The 20,292-nt window shown below is 39.2% G+C and overlaps 1 protein-coding gene across 2 annotated transcripts in view; it reads right to left on the reverse strand.

The window, feature by feature from the left end:
- The window catches only part of afg2a (AFG2 AAA ATPase homolog A), a 110,417-nt gene that overhangs the window by 55,139 nt on the left and 34,986 nt on the right, over positions 1 to 20,292 (reverse strand). For both annotated transcript variants that reach the window (XM_008421144.2, XM_008421145.2), the window contains exon 14: positions 15,564 to 15,690. In XM_008421144.2, the coding sequence (XP_008419366.1) occupies positions 15,564 to 15,690 (127 nt within the window). The remainder of the gene's footprint in view (positions 1 to 15,563; positions 15,691 to 20,292) is intronic.

Genomic DNA, 20,292 nt, shown 5'->3' on the forward strand with positions numbered 1-20,292 from the left:
GCAGGTTTCAAATCAGTGCTTGGGGAGAGCAAAACATATGTTAGCTATGTTATGGTTAGAATTAGCATCCCTGGTTTTCAGCGGATGTGGGTTTGATCCCTTTGGCCTCAAGGCTCAATCAAGTCAATCTAAAATTAGTGGGCTCCCTCTTTTTTCCGGAAGACAGATAATTCCCCCTTGATTGTGGAAAAGGAAAAACCAAACATGTTAAGGGAACTTGGAAAGTAGGACGATGAATGCAACACAGTTATGGTCAAACCAAAAATAGTGACAGGTGCAGTGACCAGCTGTTCCAATGAAACCCGTTCCGACTAAAAGTGCGTTGAGGAAATGGGTGGGAAAGCTGTTTTTAAATATCTAAGAGTTTATCACTTTTGGCATAAAGTTTGCAAAGTGTTAAAAATACAACACATGGCAGAGTCACATGCTTAGAGGTAAAATGATTGCATACTCTGTACAGTCCACTTCCAATGGTGGCTGCATCGTGGAAAATCACCGAAATGAAAAGAGCCAAGGAATACAGAAAGGGTGAAATGTGCTCCTGTGTTTTTCAATGGAGCCTCTGTCCTGAACAATATGCAAACCCCATACTGGCTTCAGTAACAAACAAGGCATTTTGGCCACTAATTACAGAGGAGCTCAGGGACCGTTCGCTTTGAACGTTTCAACATGCAAGTCACATCAAACTTGGGGGCAGCTGGCTCCAAAGCACATAGTCGTAATACAAGGCCTGTTTACTGGTTTTTCATTTGTCTTTTTCATTGTTCTTCAATTTGTCCACATGTAGAATCAGAAAAAAAGTTTAATATACTAGAACTCTGAGAGATAGATCCTGTCTACATGTTCTCCATTTTTTAAGGTTTGCTAAGAGTAAGCCTATCACATCCGACCACAAAGGACCACAAACTAAACATGTGAAGTTTGTTAAACGCAGCTAGGACTTTGTCCAGAACTGTGCATGTTGGCCAGATGAAACTAAAGCTGTTGTCACATTGTATATTACCTTGTGGTTTTTGTGTGTGGATTAAAAGACAGCCGTCTTGTTGGTTTTGAGGAACATCAAGTGCTGTAAGGTTAAGGCCACCAGTTGAATTACTGAGTTCATTCTTTTGTAAGACAGTTCAGCATTTGGAGATGAAAAGATACTAAACTGTCAAACGTGAAGGAAGGCAACAACAGAGCTATACAGACCCAAATCTGTAAATCTTGAAGTACAAGGAGATTCAATAGCACGATGAGGGACATTATTAAATATGAAGGAGGATCTGGGATGATGAGCGCTAACTTCTCAGGTCTAAAATTTTAATTAAAAACCTGGTGGTCTGTGGCAAAAAAATTTAATAATTCAACAGGGCAATGAAAAAGTTATGGCCAAATCAACAAAGCAGGCACAACATCTATCAACCTTATCCTAAGAGAGGACTAAGGTCTCTTAACAGTCTTGGGAGATTAAAAGATCCCTCCCTCTGTCTTATAAAATAATGTGCAATGCATAGATCAGTGAGCACTGTATCATTTTGTTATACCTAATTTTCTTCACCGACTACCAGTAAATAAATGTACTCATACTATGGGGTGGATGTTTATATATTTTCATTTAACTACAATTAAACTTGAAATTGTGTAAAGGTTCTTTTAACACAAAGGGTGAGGAGGGCTCCATTAAAAAAAAAAAAAAAGCTAGCTCAAGTTTCAGCGTGTCAGTGTAGCACTTTATGTTACGATAAATTTTACTGAGCTTAGACAAAATTACAAAGGAACACAAAAAAAAGGAGAAACACGGTAGCTTCTGCTGCTGATGTCATTAGGTCCTCAAGTGTTTTCTCGGAAAAGAAAAACTGACAAGAAATATGTTGCTGTGTTATCCTGTTTTGTACATTTCCTGAAATCCAAGGTGCAGGGCACAGGAAAAATCCAGTTTGAGAAGGAAGGTCAACCTCCAGCATCTGAGGTCTGGAAAAACCGTTACTGGAATGGAAGGAAAGAGACAAGGTCTTATATATTTCCCCTCTTTTGACTTTTCTCTGCATCTAAAAAAATAATAAAAAAATGTTCAAGTACTTAATCTTCCTTGGAGTGTCACTGTGGGTGCTGTTGAAAAGGAAGCAATGACGAGAGGAGTCAGCGCACACTTGTGTATTCTGACAAAATGGGACAACTGCCCAAGCAAATGGTGCCATGGGGTCTTAGGGTCTATTTGCTGTGTGTCCATCTGCTGGTGTGTTTACTCACTTTTATATCTTGGGTGCTACAAAAACCACCTGGATTACTTTCGGGAAGATGACAAAATCAATACCAGTAAAAGGAATTAAATAATTTCTCATAAAGATCTTATCTCATCTACTTCATGTTGTATTCAAGACTATAAAATTTCTCCAAAAAGCTGATTTTATTGCACTCCAACATTTGCCAAGGAACTGTTTAAATAGTTTAGAGATGCTTTGGCTCACTTGGATACCTATTTCTGTGCTGCCTGTCTGCTTTGACCACAAAAGAACAAAAAATGCCTTGTGTATCCTGGGTTTAGTATAGCAGCCCAAAGACAAGTGTTCTGGGTCATTCTGCCAACTAAACAGCGTTACTTTGGAAGCATTCTGCCAGTGCAGGCCCAAGTCTTTTGTGAGCCCACTGTTCAAGAGAAACCCTGTGGCTTTCCTCAGGTGCTCAACGTTTCCCTGCAGCCTTCCAAAGCAAGCGTATTGGTTAACCACCCAAACCACTCGAGCATAATGCAATCTCCGACTCACAACACACAAAATGTACTGGCGGCACTCCAAGGAACCTAATCCAGGAAGTGGAAACATTTCTGCAAACAGACTCTTGTTGTAAACTTCTAATGAATGGTTTCTCATCTATTCTGAATGGCAAGGATTTTTCCAACTTTTCTCGGTTTCTGTGTTTTTTTGTTTGTATTCCTCAGCTTGAAGTGCCAACAAGAGAGAAGTGCAGACAGACAGTGCTGCCTCTGTGCAGAAACACAGAAGGCAGCTGTCCTGGAATGTGAACTGGCATCCGTGCAAGCTCTAAAATTATGGCTCTGGCCATTGCTAAAGAAAATAAAATTGATGCAATCTGTAGAGCATGCAGCTTTTAATTAGTGGCTTCCGTCTCCTAATTGGTTTCTCTCCATTTCCCTCTGCTTCAATTCAGGGTTGGACCAATTGGCCGTGCTCGCTTTGGAGCGCCGTGTTTGTCTTGAAAGAAACCATACACTATAATCAAGGGCAGTAAAGGCAGAAAACAGTCAGTCTCCTTCTTTCTCCCTACATTAGGCCTTAATACCCAATATTTATGCTAGGGCTACACTCTATTAAATTGGGATATTAATGTTGAATATTTCAATGACTTCAATATCAATTGAGATCAAACTGAATTTACTCAGTAGTACCGGTTTACTTTACATGCCCTATGTCTCTTTCTGGGTTCTCTGATCCATATCTGAAGCTGAAAAAACACACAAAAAAACACTGAAAGTAAATCCAATGCTGCATCTGAACCATGTGACATTGGTTCCAAAAGTGCAATTCTGAAAACATTGAAACTGTGGCGGTGGCTGCCATTCAATATGTTCTGCTGCTTTATTACAGTTTTCACACTGTATGTAGAAAGTGGACCAATGTGCCTTCATTGTGCAGCTTTGCCATTTTAAAAGTCCAGCAGCGTAAGGACAGGAAAATATAACTAGCGCTGACTTTTCCTTTAAATATGACTTTCTGTATGAAAAATGAGAATTTGCCCACGCTAAAAGATGTCTTCATAAAAGCACATGATCTTAATACAAATGTTTACCCACAACCACAATAAACAACAGTCATGTTTATTGCATGCAACAAAAAGCAGAATGTGAGTGAAAACAGAGTATAATACAAAGTCACTGCACACTGTTGTATGTTTACAGCGGCCCCTATGACCTTAAATGAAAAAAAGGCACAGAAAGCAGCTGGAAACTGTAACTGCATGATTGTTGAAACAGACATAAGGGGTAAAGACTGCTGGTTCCAAAACATGCCGAGTGTGATAACACCAGGGAGATCTTTTCCCCAAACAACTACTGCTGGACTTTCAGTATGCAGGAGAGATAAGTGTGGGAAAGAAAAAGAATAGAGAAAATGAGGACAGAGGAAGAGGAGATAAGAGGAGGGAAAAGAGCAACCGCTGCTGACGGCTTGCAGCCGGGCTTCAGGGAGCAATCACTTGAGGTCAGGGACAGGTCTGGTTGCCTGGCACTAGTGGATTCTCACTTACACACACACATTCCCACTGTGTCATCCTGTCTCATGTTTACTGCTTCCTCAAGCTAACAAACCCATTTCCTCGTCACTGAGGCAACAATGGAAATTTATAGGTTTAAAAGAATATACATGTACTGTATGTCACTTTAAAATGATCAAAAATGCTTATTTTCTAACATTTTTAGTGTGATTTTATACTTAAACAAGTGGTGGGACTTGGTTTGCATTTTTATTTAGGGTCAAATTAAGTAACACATATTTATCAAAAATTATGAAAATAGATTTGTATTTGTATAGAAATAAACAGACAAAAAGATGGAATAACGTAGAATTTTCCCTGTGGTTTATCTTGGATCATTCTTTCATAAAAATCCTCAATAAAATCCAACTTTTACTCTTAAAAGGTACTTTATGTATTGTATTTACTTTGCATTTCCACTTCTAAAAGGACCAAACAGCAACTCGATTATGCAGCCAGGCTCTAGTAAACAACTGAGAATGTAACATAATTCCATGCAACATTTAGTGGAGAAACAAGACACATATTGTCTATGTATGTAAAGCAGTGCATGAATTATGAGGGACAAAGAGTGAAGCGGAAAAGGAGGGAAGACCTGTGGGTTGAGGTAATAAAGATGATAAAGATAAGAGTGAAAGATAGGTAAAACAAAAACAAAACAAGTGAGAATCATAAAGGAGTTCAAGAACAAGACAAAGCTAAGAGGTCCTCCATTCTGCTTTCTGTCTGCGAGCAGTAAACGTTTGAAGGTCCTTCTCTGTCTCTTCTGTCTGTTTACAATTACCGTGCCGGTAATGAATCTTCCACGAATGACCGCTCAACTGGCAGCCCTGACTAGCCAGGAACAAGGGAGCTATTAGTGGAGGAACTGAGGAAGGAAGGAAGAGGGGAAAGCCAAAGTGAAGGCAGGCCAACTTCAGAGGCCCAGGGAGGGAAAGGAGAGGGAGGGAGGAAACAAGCAGTTGTGCTCCAAGCTGAGAGGGAGGGAGGTGAGGAAGCAGTGCAGAGGGATCAGTGGAGGTACAGGGGATAGTAAAGAAGGGCTGAGCCACTTCTCCCTGGGGCAACAGAGGAGGAAGAGGACACAGAGGTGCTAACAGCCCCAGCGCTCCCTCATCATAGCCACTCGTCTCACCCTCCCGGCCAGTAAGGGAGAAGATGAAAGAGATTAGTTCTGGGGACCGACCCAAAGGACAGTGGACAGGCTCAGAAATTCTTTGATTTCTCAGACAACAGGATTTAGAACGGGCCCTCCCGATGCCCTTTTGACACAACAAATACACAAGAGCATTTCATGGGTGGGACATTCCCTCGACCCGTTCAACCCCCGATCCCACTTGAGTCAAGGCTTTTTTTCAGGCATGCAAAGGCTCCGGGGGACTTCCTGACAAGCCATAAAATACTTTGGCTTTAGAGATGACAAGGTGGGAACCAACAAAAAAAAAAATTGCTGATGCCCTCTTTTTGTAACACTATTAACAGAAACATACACAAACAGACGTAAAAACAGAAAACTTTTCACACGGTCATTCATCAAGCAGGTCCTGTGGAGGAGGAAATGAGGTGACATCCTGCCATCATCCTCTTTCCGACGCATCTGCCAAGTCCTTGTAGCAGGGACAAAGGGCCCCAAAGACCTGCTCTATCTCTTCCTGACCTCTGCTAACTATTATTAGATTCTTTCAAATAAAAAAAATCCTGAACTGATTTAATTTGCAAAACTCCATGGACTAAACCTCTCATGGTTTTATTCTTCCATCAGCAAAGCAACCAAAGAGGATATGGATAGTAATAGAAATTCAAACTGCTGTAGCCTGCCAAGCTTCTGCAGTGTGCAGCAACTTCTGAGTTCAGGAATGGTCACTGGCGCTATCCTCATGTAGTTAAGCACTACCCACTTCCTAAACAAACAATGGATAAACATCTTTGCAACTAAATCTCAGTAATCGTTGCCACATTGCTTACATTTGTGGGAACCAATGAACAAATTTGGCCAGCTAAAGCAAAATTAACACATTTGGGCTGGATACTGATAGATTTTACATTTTACAAAGTGCACTAACAAGTGCTGAAGCGTTTAATCAACAAGACATTTCATAAAAACACCAATAATCTACATCGTGCACCAGTTACCTTTGAGTTGGCCAAATGAAACAAGTCATTTTAGGAAGCCAACAAAGCTTCTGGAGAATGTATATAGGAGTTACAGTAACAGGCTCATTTTTTATGCCTTGCTTCAGAGTATCCTGACTTTCTCAGAATCATTTAAAGCAGCCTAATCAACAGTTTTTCAGGTTTTGCTTAAACGACTTCCAAACGTTTTTCTCTTGGATTTTTCTCTAAAAGTTAAGATTAACTTTTAAATATAAATCAGGACACATAGCAAGAAAGATGCAGTGTCTTTTAATTGATTCATCTACTGTATACAATGAGTATTTTTGCACATATTTTCAGTTCACAATATCGTCACGATGAAATACTATTGTTTGAAATATAATTACATAAGGAAGTTAGACATTAATCATATGTTGATGTCTCAGTCCTCATGTTAATAATTCCTATTCAGCACAGAAAAAAAAGTGAGCAGCAGTACATCGAAACAGAACCTGAGCTCTGACAGCCAAATGGTCGTCCTCAATGGGTAACTTAATCCTGATGAAGACGACTGAAGCCAGCAGAGGATATACTGCGGTAACCCATTTCTCCCCTGGCCTGGCCAGTCCCCACTGAAATGACTGCAGCAAATAATAGCCCATTTGTCTAAGCATTCTCTGAACACGGCACTGAACCTGTTGATGTGCTCAGAAACGAGAGCACAAACCGGCTTTATATCACAGGAAAAAACAGGAGGCACACTGTAGCTCCCTTAGAGACATTAACCGCACTACCCCTCCACTCCTCCTTCAGTCTTACACCTTATCCACTTGTAAGCAGCTCTTAATGTGGTGTTGGGATCCCCAGAGCTGAGCGCGAGGCTCAGGGGGCTTCTGTAGGGGATATTTCAAACATACAAAGAGGGTATTATTTGTTGAAACCCCCAGCTGGCCCCCTGACCAACTTCTATTTTGTATGAGGGTCTGACTGTATCCTGGTGGTGTTGAGTGATGACTCCTTCCTATTCCATGATAATTGAACAGACAGGAGATACACCAAGTAGATCAGTTTCTCCCTATCAATCATGAAAAGTCTCGATATTTATCTATTATTCAGACTGTTCAATCCTGCACATCTTCTATTTCAAAGTTCAAATTAACTTGTGTCAGCATAAAATATTTATTGTTTCCAAAATGTTAGCTATGATTTCCAATAACTCTCATTGCACTGATATAGCCTATTTGTACACAAACCTCAGATATTTAACCCAGGATTGGAGTAAGATGTTGAAACATGCAAACACTATGTGGATGTAAATACCTAGCTACTATCTAGTTGTAAGTTAGTTTACTGCTAGTTAAAGGTTTTACCATAACTAGCTATTTGATTGGTCAGTTAGTTTCATTGCTAGCCATATGTAAGATATTAGTTGTTTCAACAACAAACCATTTGCTGTTTCAGAACGTTATCCATTTCATCCTAGAATAAATGTTAGTTTTTCAACATAACGTTCAAGATGTAAGATAGTCAGCTACAAATTTGCATGTGTACAAAAGTTTTTGAGTTCTTTCAACAGTATTGATACTACATATTTAGCCACTACTAAATATGTGTGCTGAATCTTTCCTGGAGTGGCTGGGTTACTAAAATTATGCCAAGAACATCAATGACACATGCAGGAGGTCACAAAATAACGCAGAAATGTAAAGCACTGCAGGTCTTTCTTGCCAGAGTTAATGATTTACTGTAATAATAGAATTTGTAAAAAAAAATAGCATCCTTATAGCATTTGTCAAAAGAAGACTTTATGATCCACTTAACTTTTGTAAAAATATTCCATGTACTGATAAGACAAGAGTGGAACTTTTTGAAGGTGTGTCCTGTTATCCATAGTACAAAACGAACCCATTTCAAGGCCACGAGTGCAAGAAACAATTATCCAAAGCACAACAGCAAGTCCACTTCAAGTCTTTAGTTATCCCAGTATGAGATACAACCTGTTTCAATACAGTCAAGTAGTTATAAGCTGGTTCATGGCAACTTAACAATTTTTTGGTTTAATGTGATCACAAGCCTATTGTCAGAGTTTAGACATCCAGACATGTTGACTACACATTAACAGAATCCACAAAAGCATAAAGTTTTTCAAATAGAAAGCAAAGCGTTTTGACCAAATACTAGAGAAGGAAGATTGCAGTGAAGTAAAGACAAACTTCGATGAAAAGGGCAAAAAATATACAAGCTATTCGGCAGTATTTTGGAAAGAGGGGGGTTAGGAACAGCATTTATGAGAATAAACGAGATTTCCTGAACTGAGAGCATTCCAAGGGCGCCGGTGGTCTCAGCTTGCCAAAAGGCAAGACGACACATGCTGGAGATGTCTGCCAGGTAGCACAGCACAAAGAGCCCTCATTTCCTCCTATCCCTCCCTCTCTCCAACACAGCTTACCCCCCCACCCTCCACACACACACCTCCCTCTCGCATCCCCATGTCTTTCCCACTGTTGTTCAGCAAAATAAAAGTACCTAATGAAAGACAAATATCTGGACAGAAAACAAACTAGTAAAAGCTGACATGCAGGTATAACTCATATGGAAAACAGTAAGATTTCGTTTTTATTATGACAGCAAACCAAAGGAAAGAAAGCTTTATTGTTCGTAAAACTCTTGGATAAGCAAGGTCTGGTTATACAGGTTTCTAGAGCTCTGCATGTTGTTGGATTGGAGGCTTATTGTGGTGGTACTGGATGCACAAATGTGTAAGCTGACACTAATACAGTCCTTGAAGTTTGATACTTGCCTTGGGATCCTGCTCCCCCTTTACACACACACACACTCTCTCTCTCTCTCTCTCTCTCTCTCTCTCTCTCTCTCTCTCTCTCTCTCTCTCTCTCTCTCTCTCTCTCTCTCTCTCTCTCACACACACACACCTTTTCTGAGCTCATCCCAAGGTGGTATCCCATTTCTTGCACGCAAAGACACACAAACTTTTTTTTTTTTTTTTTCAAATGCAATTTTTTTCTTAGCACTTCAGTAGAAACAAATGGAAATCTGTATCCTATATCTTAGAAACATGGCAGGGGCTCCAAATACTCTGAATATCGTAGAATATTTCAGAGATAAAAGGCTTTTAAGCGAAGAGAATATGAATAAAAACACCATCTGAGTTCAGACACGCTAATAGCTACAGTGCAGATAATAATGGCAGCTCAGCGTCAGTAGGACACCCGGCACTGTGGCAGCAGGGTTCTATTCAGAACTGTGCAGTCAGGAAAAAACAGTGAATAAGCTCTAATCCTTTAAGACAGCATCAATAGAGATTCCATCATGCTTGGCTCGTCACGAGAGAAGAGCAAAGCTTGGGAGATGATAACGTCAGTCCAGCACAAAATAAAATATGGCCTGTTTTGACTGGCTGGCTTATAGGCACTCTTTTTGCTAAGGGTAGTTTCCTGTTTAGTGGAAGGGCGGCTCAGAAGGAGGTTTATGCTAAAGAAAAGACAAAACAAAAGCCATTCAGACAGGGAAACTCTGAGGATCCTTGCATGCCCTCATGCCAGGCTTAATAGCTAAGTCTTAAAAATTGTGGGTGTTGAAAATAGTCTTTCAGAAGAAAGGAAAAGTCTTAATGTACAAACTGAATGGAAGAATCACAGACGCATTCATACGAGCCAACGCACAACAAACAACAACATGAAACTCTCTTGGATACAGACAAATACAAGTTTTGCTTTAGGTGTTTCCTGTCAAAACATTTACATTCAGGTCATTCAAGTCAGGGGAAAACCAACAAATCACCAGGATTCAAACCATAAAGTATTAAACACAATAGCATAAGACTGCCTGAATGCTTGAGCTTCGCCTCGCTTTAATGGTTTGATTCTTAAAACTTGATAACAAGACAAAGTCCATACCAACAGGATGATAAATTATAGTCGGTTAATGCTTAAAAGCCAGGTAACCAACTCTTTTAAATAAACTCAAACAGTTCTGTCAAGGAGAGTAGCCAAACATCCAGCCAGAATTATGCTGGAAGTTTGTTGACATCCATAAAAAGCGTGTCATCAAGAGACAACTTGTGAAGGGACATTGAATCATTTTTCAAAGTAGAACTATGTAACTGATATTTTTTTTATAGATACACCTTTATGAGACTTGTCTCTCACATCTATGTCTGAAAACTAACTTTCAGGACCTCAGAGGTACATAAAACATCACAACAATGAACATAAAATGAGGTCAGACTAAAATAAGTGACAAACTTTGTGCAAACATTGCATCACATGGCATAAAAAAGCTTCAAACTAAACTGGCATGTAAAGTTCCTGTAAGCTGCAAAGACACAAATAAACACAAAGCACAGAAATGTTTACAGAGTTGAACTGAAGACCGTTTCCCTCTAGCTTCAGAGAACCTTTCTTTAAAGTTGCTAACAATTATTATAAATGATCTGTTCAGCAACCTGTTTCTCTTTGAAGTGAACCATGTCAGGTTTGGCACCATCTTCTGTTCAGAAGCAACACTACAACACCAGCAGCAGACTTCAGGGTAGAAATCTGATAAAAACAAAGATAAATGAATATCTAACATCAAAGTGCAGAGAGTAAAATATGTCAGGATTGAGGTTGTAGAGGTAAATATAGTCAATGCCATTAACCTTGATTGCTTCTCTTTAAAATTGTAATTATCAAGGCAATAAACTCCTGTACTATTGTGTGAATGCTCTATGTGCAACAATATTAGCAATGCTAGCTTAAAGACTTTGATAGCAAAAAACAAACAACAAAAAATTAATTAGCAGAGAACAGTCAATGCAGTTTGTCTGCACAATTATGGCTTTCATAATGAGACATATAACTAAAATATTATAAATACTGTAAATGAGTGGGTTTTACATTATAAACAAATGCTTTAATTCTAACTGTTCACAGCAGGTTATTAACAGAGCAGCTTCTAATGGCTAAAGTGGACGGGAAGTAGAGACCAAAAAATAAACAATAAAGAAAGATCAATATTTGAAGACGAGGTTTGTTTTCTACAACCTACAGAATAAAATGTAAAATAATAATTTGATGAATTAGTCATAAGACAGTTTTATTGTTTTTTATTGTTTTGTTATGCAAGTCAAATGTCTTTGTGCTCTATCATAAAATGAACAACATTATTATGAGCCATATAAGATATTCCATCTGGACCTGCGGAAACTGATCAAGAATCAGAACAAAGCTTTTGAACGATGTAATTACTATGAATCACCAATGACAACCAGCTAAGGGAGGAACATATGTTGAATTGTAGTTTTTGGGCTTGATGTTTGTCTGCGTGTTCATGTCAACAACCAGCTCACTGGACAGCTGCTTCACAAACACAGTGACAAGGCTTCTTCCTCTGCTGCACAGGGGGGACAAATATTCCTGGTGGTGCTAATCAATCATCGGAGCTTGGCTGCAGCAGGTCGGAGGTGGGGCTGGGTGACCGGTGCCACAAAAAGAAGAGAGGAAGTGGAGGAGACTGTTTTATAGAGTGGAAGGAGGTGTTGGACACAGTGTGGGCATTTTTAGACTAAAGTATTTTCTTTGGGACATTGTCTCACACAGATATCCAGAAAAGAGAATGCAGCAGATTAGTGATTTCTAACCCTGGAGGACCTGGAAAGTTTGGAGGGGGTTCTGGAGTTTACTTTCTGCCAACATGTTTTGAACATAAAAAAATAAGAACGACTAAAATTTAATGACATCATATTTTGCTTTTACTGACATATATGTCCAATGCAAGTGTGTTTAAGGAGTAAAAAGCAGGAGTATATATTAATTGACAGTATTAATTGAGTGACATTACGTTGCAAGTTGAGTAACATTTTCATTTTTATTTTTTCATTTTGAACTGGTTATGATCAAATACTCTGGTTTTAGGATATTGATCTGTAGTACTTGCTTTGTTTCTGTGTAAATTATTCTTATCTATTAAAATTTTTAAATTTTGGAATGATAAATCATTCAATTTGACTTAAATTTAATGATTCAAGTCAAGCTGATCATTCAATTTGACTTAAATCATTGTCAAATGATTTAAATGTAATCAAGCATTTGATTTAGGTTTAATGAATACCTTGGTACCAAAAACTACAGGAGTTATGGTAGTTTCATTAAACTACCTAAAGAAAGATTGTTTTGTTACAAAGGCGTGACTTTCTCTGGCCTTTGCACATATTACTACCAACATGGCTCAGAGGGAACCACATATAAACGCTCTTAACCAAAGATAGCAACTATCGTTGGAGGACAAATGAACAATCTCTCACTGATTACTGTGTTTTGTGTTTTTTTTTCGTTTTGGCTGAAATACAAATTTGCTTTTTAACAGTAAACATGGCTTCCTCCTCTTCCACCATGAAAAAGTCAAGGCCCCCGTAGGAACCTCCTCTGTGCCACTAAAACCTGACAATGACTTCATTGACACCCAAATGTCTCATTAATCTTCATTTGCTCCATCATATCCTGACATCTGCATGGAAATAGCCTCCAGCGTCACCAAGCAGTGGTGCAAACTGACCACTTGGTGGTGAAACATGGCAGAGTGCTGATATTGTGTACTGGGTTGGGGTTTCTGGGTGTCTGGCTGCCCATTTGGCTATTCTTGTATATATTTCTTATACAAATGACGTGAAACTCACCAACCACACACACATAGACAAACTCACTCAGCAGGGGATGTGAGCTGGAGGAGGTAATCTGATTTCTCAGCTGCACAGGGGAGCACTTCCTGAGAGCAGCCGGGGGTTTCCCATCTGTCCACCCTGAGGCTTGACCCCCCGCCTACTGTTAATAGTGTTTCTTTCTCTTCCTGTTGATGCGTCCTTCTCTTTTTTTTTTTACTCAAATACACACAAGAAACTACACACTTAGGGTGTTTCTAAGCTGCCACACCACTAATGGAGTTTGAAATGAGACGGCAACCAGTTATGGAGGTGGAGGAAGCTGCTGTCATCCCCCCACCGCAGCAATGGATCAGCTCTCCACAAGTGTGCCAGAAATGGGTTTGGGTTTGGAGTTTGAGGAGAGGGTTAGCCAAAATTTGCATGTGGGGGGATTTGTGCTGATGGATATGAAACGAACAGTTATCAGTTTACATAAAACAGCAGCAAACATGCCAGTTCTTGTCCTGAGCTGCAATGTAAATGTGTATAAAAGTCATCTGATGGATGTGCTATTTTAGACTGAAACTCCTTTTCTGAGTGTGTGCAATTTTTCTGGGAGGAGAAGTGAAAGACAAAAGAAAGCAGGCCGAGTTGGAGCTCTGAGATCACCGTGACATTCTGCTTTCCTCTTTGACAAAACACAGACTCCGTCTTTGATCAGCACTCAGGAAATTTCATTAAGACAGAGATGAGTGGATAAGAGACTAAATAAAGGTCCTGTGGTAGAGAGGAGGAAGCAAAGGAGACAACAAAAAGTGCAAATAGAAAATGAAGTGAAGGTAATGATAATATCTCCATCAGTTTCTTATTTACACCACAGGAGGACATATAAGGGCAAAAAAACAATCTGTAACAGTGCAATTTCAATTAAACTCTTTTTTAACCAGAAGGAAAAATCTGTTTATGATTATAAATTTCACTTCCATTTAACAACTTAGTTGTGCTGTAAAAATGTTGTAATCAAAAATTAGGCCATTCAAGACAAAGACGGAGACACGTCACTTCCATCAGACTCTTTACGGACCGATCCGATTTTTTCCTGACATACTGGTTCCAACTCACCCTCCCTCTACAGACCACCGGACTCGTGAGATCGAGTATTCATATGACAGAATGTACCGGAAATCCCACCACCATACCCACAAGCTGGTTTGTCAGTAAACTTTGTACTTCTGGACTCCTACCACACTTTTATTGAGAGTAAACAATTTTAGTTTGTCATTTCCCCCAAAGCGGATGTGTTTTACAAAGTCGCAAGGAATCGCTAGCGGTTTGAAAGTCCATATTAACTTAATAATATGTTCTAGGTGCTGCATAAATCATGCGACTCAACTTACAAACTGAACTGAAACTATAGCAAGGTAGCTCTGGTAAACGACAAATTAAAACTGGAGCAAAATCATGTTCTCCTTGTTTGCTTAAGAAGAATCAGTGACAACTTATGAGATTCAGGAAGTGCTACATGTTAAAAGCTTGTGACTTATTTGGAGGATGAATCGTGGTGTTGCTAAGAAAAAGGAGTCACCCATCGGGTGTTATCACACCTCATAATACGGTAGACTCGGTTCGATTGGGGACCAAATTGGAACATTTGTAACATTTTCAGCTGGTCCAGTCCGCTTTCACATTCCACTACGTCAAACCAACAAAACCTTTTGAAAAACCTGTTCACCTCCTTGCCTGTGGTGGCGCTGTACCAAGAACAACTGAAGGAAACAACAGGAAAACCTCGGAAGGAGTGTAACTTCCTTCTTCACAAAATTTAAACAGAAATGGAGTGCCATCATATTTTAGCAACAGTAAACTTTCTCTTGCGTCTTTGGCAAAAGACCGTGAGCCATTTCTCCTGTAAGTGGTAGACTGTGTCTTTGTTGTATTGTTGTATTTACCCAGAATGCTGTGCGCTATAGTCTGATTTGTGGTTTTGGAGTGGTCTCCAGTCCGCTTGTATGCATTCACACCACATGCTTCAACTAAACTGAGACCTAAGTTTGTAGGAGGACCAATGTTTGCTTTTTGGTTCATATCAGAGTTTGATTTTGCATTCACACCTCTCCAAACAAACTGTACTCTCTAAGCAAATGAGCTAGAGTTTGATTAAAGCGGAATAAACAGGGCTGCTGTCAATGCACCCATAGACTTCAAATGTATGTGTCTTCAAAGATTTATGTGCAAATACTTTGAAACACACAAGCACATAGGAACCAACATTAATATTCAGCTCTTAAGCATTGTTGTGTTTCAGACCTGTCCATCTTGTCAGCTCGGATCTTGCAGTATGACTTCAAGTTCAATGGAAATAGGACATTTTCAGTTATTGTTACAAGACACCACCAATATCTCCAAGGTGAATCAAGCAGGACAGACCAGAGGAAGGACCTTTAATCTCATCAATCAATCACTATAAAAGTCAGGAAGAGGAGAAGAGGAAAGTAAACACAAAACATCCACTCAGCCTTATCAATCACAGACCAAAGAGAGGGATGGAGAAATGAAGAAAGAGTGCCGGTGTCTTGTTTACCTTATCGATCATGTCAGGTCGGTTGGTGGCGGCCAGCACGGTGACATCTCGGAGCTGCTCGATGCCGTCCATCTCTGTCAGGAGCTGAGCCAGGACCCGGTCACCTACGCCGCCTGAACCCGCAGAGCTGAAGAGGGGGTGAGTGAGAAAACAAGATAGATAAGTGAAAAGAGGATTGCAGCAGGTGAGGAAAGATGAGTGACAGGAAAACAGATGTGTGAAAATTACTGAAGGGACGGGAAAAATTACATTTTTCATCAAAAGGTTTTGACAGCAACAGAAATGCTGAATTACACCCAAAGCAAACTATGGAACCATCATCCTTTTCCAGAGGAAGTTATGTTAAGAATATAATTGTTCTTACTAAGTACTTCACAAAAAGAGGCTTAGCTGCATCAAGTTGGCTTAATAACACCCAGTTCAACAAGCACCAGAATCACGTCTGGCATTCAGAAAACTAATTTTAGCTGCTCATGGATCACTTTTCTGGATCATCCAGAAATTCATGATGAGCAGTTCAACTGAAAGTAAGACGATTTCATGAAATCCAAGAAGTACCGGTATTATCATATCTTTGAGGAGTTATGTTGCCACCAGTGCAGAGCTTGCTCATCACTAGCAGTAGCCACTAGAAGACAAAACATCAAAGACAAACAGGAAGTCTGAAAGAAGCAAATGGATGGAAAGAAAAGGCTGGGGACACAATTATCTGATGAATCCCTTTTGTGATTGGAAAATCATTTGTCTAAAAGTTAACAGGTGTCTTTTTCCTAATTCTGCCCCTTATAGTGTTTGGTGTCAAAACATTTTCAAACACCAACTTCTTTCAACAGCCCAGATACAAATTGGTGATGATCTTTAATTTTCCAGTAAGAGCCATCAGGTGCTCAAAGATCACAGCAATGAGAAGAAATGTCGGCTGGCTGACAAGGAAATGCTCAAAATATCAAACCCCATCTGTCATCACAGACGCATCTTTATGTTCTGCGTCATTTGTTTTGGTTTTAGGATTATTTGGAGCTTATAATTCTTACTGCAGCTTAACCACACCAGTTAATTTTTTTTGGGTTGAGTTTTTTCTTGAGCTCTGCTCTTTGTGTATTTGGTTTAGAGGCTAATTCCTCTCTAGGTCTTGTACACAAGTAGCCAGGTCTTTGTTAAAAATGTATATCTTTGTCCCTTTGTTTAAAAAAATATATACACATAGGATAAGTTTCAGAAACGTCTTCATCCAAATGAAGCATAGACATATCTTTGTTTTCCCAGATATGTTTGGACTAGGCCTTAATCCCCTCTGTGTTTATTTCTTTGTAAATCAGTCACCTTCTCTCAGTTTTCATTCAGTTTTTTTCCCAGCTGCACTTAACTCTCCTGCCTGTTCACATCTGGTTTGTCAATGTCTTACCATGTGGTTATAACATTATTATCCCATCTTCTTCTCTGCATTTGGGTCCATGTCCAAGTTGGTACCAGCCCAGCGGCTGGGTAGAACCTGTACAGGTTGCCAGTTGCCACAGGAAACCCCAGATGCAGAATGATGCACATATAACTGAGGACCATTTAGAAGAGACCAATTATGGTGTGTAAAGGCAACACAGTGCTGTGAATAAACTATGGCAAACAAATTATAATCAGTTCCAAGAGACAAGGAGTGGCCACCATGCCCAGAATATGGGCCACAAGCAGATATCCTACCTAGATAGATAAATACTGTCAGAAGGAGAGTCAAATCTGTATTGTAGAAACATTTGGTCATTGGCAAAACTCCTCACCGTGCTTGTAGTTCAATGAGAAATAAGACAAACATGAGCAAAAATGAAAGATGTTGGAAATGGCAACAAAAAAATGAAAGAGACCAAAAAACTCAGTAATGCAGCTAATGAGAAGTGATATAAATATGTCAAAAGAAACAATCAACAGGACTTTGAAGTCATTTTAGAGAATATTTTGATGACAACAGAGATTTAATTAACACTATTGTCGTTCATCTTTAGAAAAATAATCCTCTGGCACCAATATGGAGCTTTCTTGCCAGTGACGTAAAACGCTGAACTGAGAACAAGGCGATTGAAAACAGGTCATTCCTCTGTGATAAAGCAGCACTTGTTGGGAGCCCCGTTTGGACTTGTTAACATGGTTTCTCCACTGAACCGACTGAGACGAAGAAAAACTGCAGCAGGCAGACATTTTGTTAGGGGATAATTCTAACAGTAACCGGGTGCCAGAAAGCTAAATTAGAAAGCAAAAAGTGTTTCTCTTTACCTGGATGAACCAATTTTGGCTTAATTCAGTGTAATGAACATATACTAAACCTGGTGTACTTTCTACAACAAAAATATGCAAATTTTATGAATAAAAATTTAAAATAACGTGGAGAAACTACTCTGGGAAATTGGATCCAAGAATTTAAATCGGTTAATTATGCGATGTTTGTCATGTAAAGATGAAGGAACGACTCAGATACACCTTTTAAAAGATCGGCAGCCTTAAAAAAACTCAGCAGCGCATTAGTCATTGCATTACAAGGTGGTTATTTTCCATAGCTCAGCGCAGACAGCCATCCTTCTGGACTCAAACACACACACACAGTCTCTGTTGACAGGGCCAGCGGAAGTGCCAGACGTCATTAGTGCAGACAAGGCTTCAGAGGAGCACAAAAGAGCTCTGTCACCGAGTTACGAGGGAGAAGAAAGACAGGAGGGGGACAGCGAAAGAGGAGGAGAGAAAGTTTGGGTGAGGGGGCGACATAGCATGCTAGACAGGAAGCTGGGGAAAAAAGGAGAAATTGTGAAGAGGGTAAACATGGAGAAGAGAGGGGTAACAAATAATCTTTTGAGAAATGGAATAAACCAGAATCTGCAGTTGCGGTGGGCGATATGGACTTAGAATTTTATCATGATATGTTGTGACATTATTGTGAAAATGATAAAAATGATGATAAAAATGGTTCATACTATTTTTTAGGTAACTTTAAGACCGACTGTGTGGCACAGAATTCAAAGCACCACGAATAGAAATACTGTATAGTTCTTAAAAAACATTCCTATTTGAAACAGGCTTTTTCAGGATGTCACTTACTTTAAAAGTCTGATTTATAGCACTTAACTGCAAAACGTATCTACATTTAATCATATTTAATATTTACTTATGCTGTCATGAAACAGTGGAGATAATAGTAAAAATATAATTTCTGATTATAGAGTCAGTTTTTAAAATATCATTAATTTATTAAGACAACAAAAATCTAATTTCTTATCGCGATAAGAACGTTTTCACAATAAACGATAAACAATACAATAAATGCCCACACCTAATCTAATATGAAGTCTGGGGAAAAGAAAAAAAATAACGGAAAAGTTGAGATGAACAAAGTCTCAACATGCTTGACGTGTCCAGACTGCATGCGTTTCCAAATGCATATTAGCAAATTTCTTTATTTTAGCCCAATATTTCAAAAGTATAAATACCAAAATTCACTGTGGATTTATGACAGTGGTCAAGGTTTAAATATAATGTACAAAATTGAGATAAGACTTAAAAAAAAAAGCACAGAAATAGAGAACTTAGAAGGTATTTGTATTTTTATTGTGACTCATTATTTTCTAAAAACCATAACTTGTAATTTTATGTCTCTCTGAACTGATCATCTTTGTCTTCACTCCTGTTTTCCTCATTTCACTCCACCAGTTTCACACACACACACACACACACACACACACACACACACACACACACACACACACACACACACACACACACACACACACACACACACAGTCTGGTTGTGTCAACAGATCTGAATCCGCACTGGAAGTCTGTGAGCCACTTATTGATTAAACACAGCAGGAAGTAAAGTCCAATAAATAACATTTACAGATCTGCAAGAAGTGCATTTCTCTAAATGGTGAGTGGCCTTGAGGCACAGGTCCAGTCCCGCCTCAACCAATGTGAGCTGGCAAACAGAAGAAGCAGCTGGCACTCGCTGAGCACATATGAAAAATTGATATTCATAAAAGCGGAGAAGAAAGCTCAATCAAAGTAGAAAAAAAAACAGGATAGAGGGAAACTGCCAGCTTTACTGGCAAAGAAATACCTGATAAGGACAAATTATTATTTAGTGCAGACTGGAATTAGGCCAAGAAGACAAAATACACAAACAGTGCAAGTGCACCACAATGATTCAATGGAAGATTTAGACATGATTTAATTAAATTCTAAAATATGTTTTATTTATCCCAAAGGGAAAATAAATGTGTTAACTCATGTCATCAGAATATCTTCAAATTGTTCCTGTAGATGGTGATGTAGCAGGAAGGATCTCTGGTAGCAGTCAGTGTTGCAATGAATCGGAGGAGGCCTCTGACTAAGGAAACTCATAACTTATATGCAATCAGCTTAATGTCCGTGCGGCAGAGGTGATATTTCACAGTAACACGCCCGGGATGAACCCAGCAGTTGTTGGCAAGCACTGCTAATCCACCTCAATTGCTTTTACCACTCCTCTTTAAATCTCTTCCAATTCCAATGCGATTTTTTATTGTTTTTTACTTTAGAAATCGAACATCCAGACACAGCAAGATATTTGGATGCTTGCAAGCTTGCAGAAAGTTATCATGGTTAAATAAAGACTTGGAGACATAAACCTGTGTGGAATTAATATAGATAAAGAGATTCTGAAATAAATTGTAAATTATGAGAAAAGTATAAATACTTTGAGCAAATTGAATTA

Source organism: Poecilia reticulata, linkage group LG10, assembly GCF_000633615.1.
Source record: "Poecilia reticulata strain Guanapo linkage group LG10, Guppy_female_1.0+MT, whole genome shotgun sequence".
Taxonomy (NCBI): Eukaryota; Metazoa; Chordata; class Actinopteri; order Cyprinodontiformes; family Poeciliidae; genus Poecilia; species Poecilia reticulata.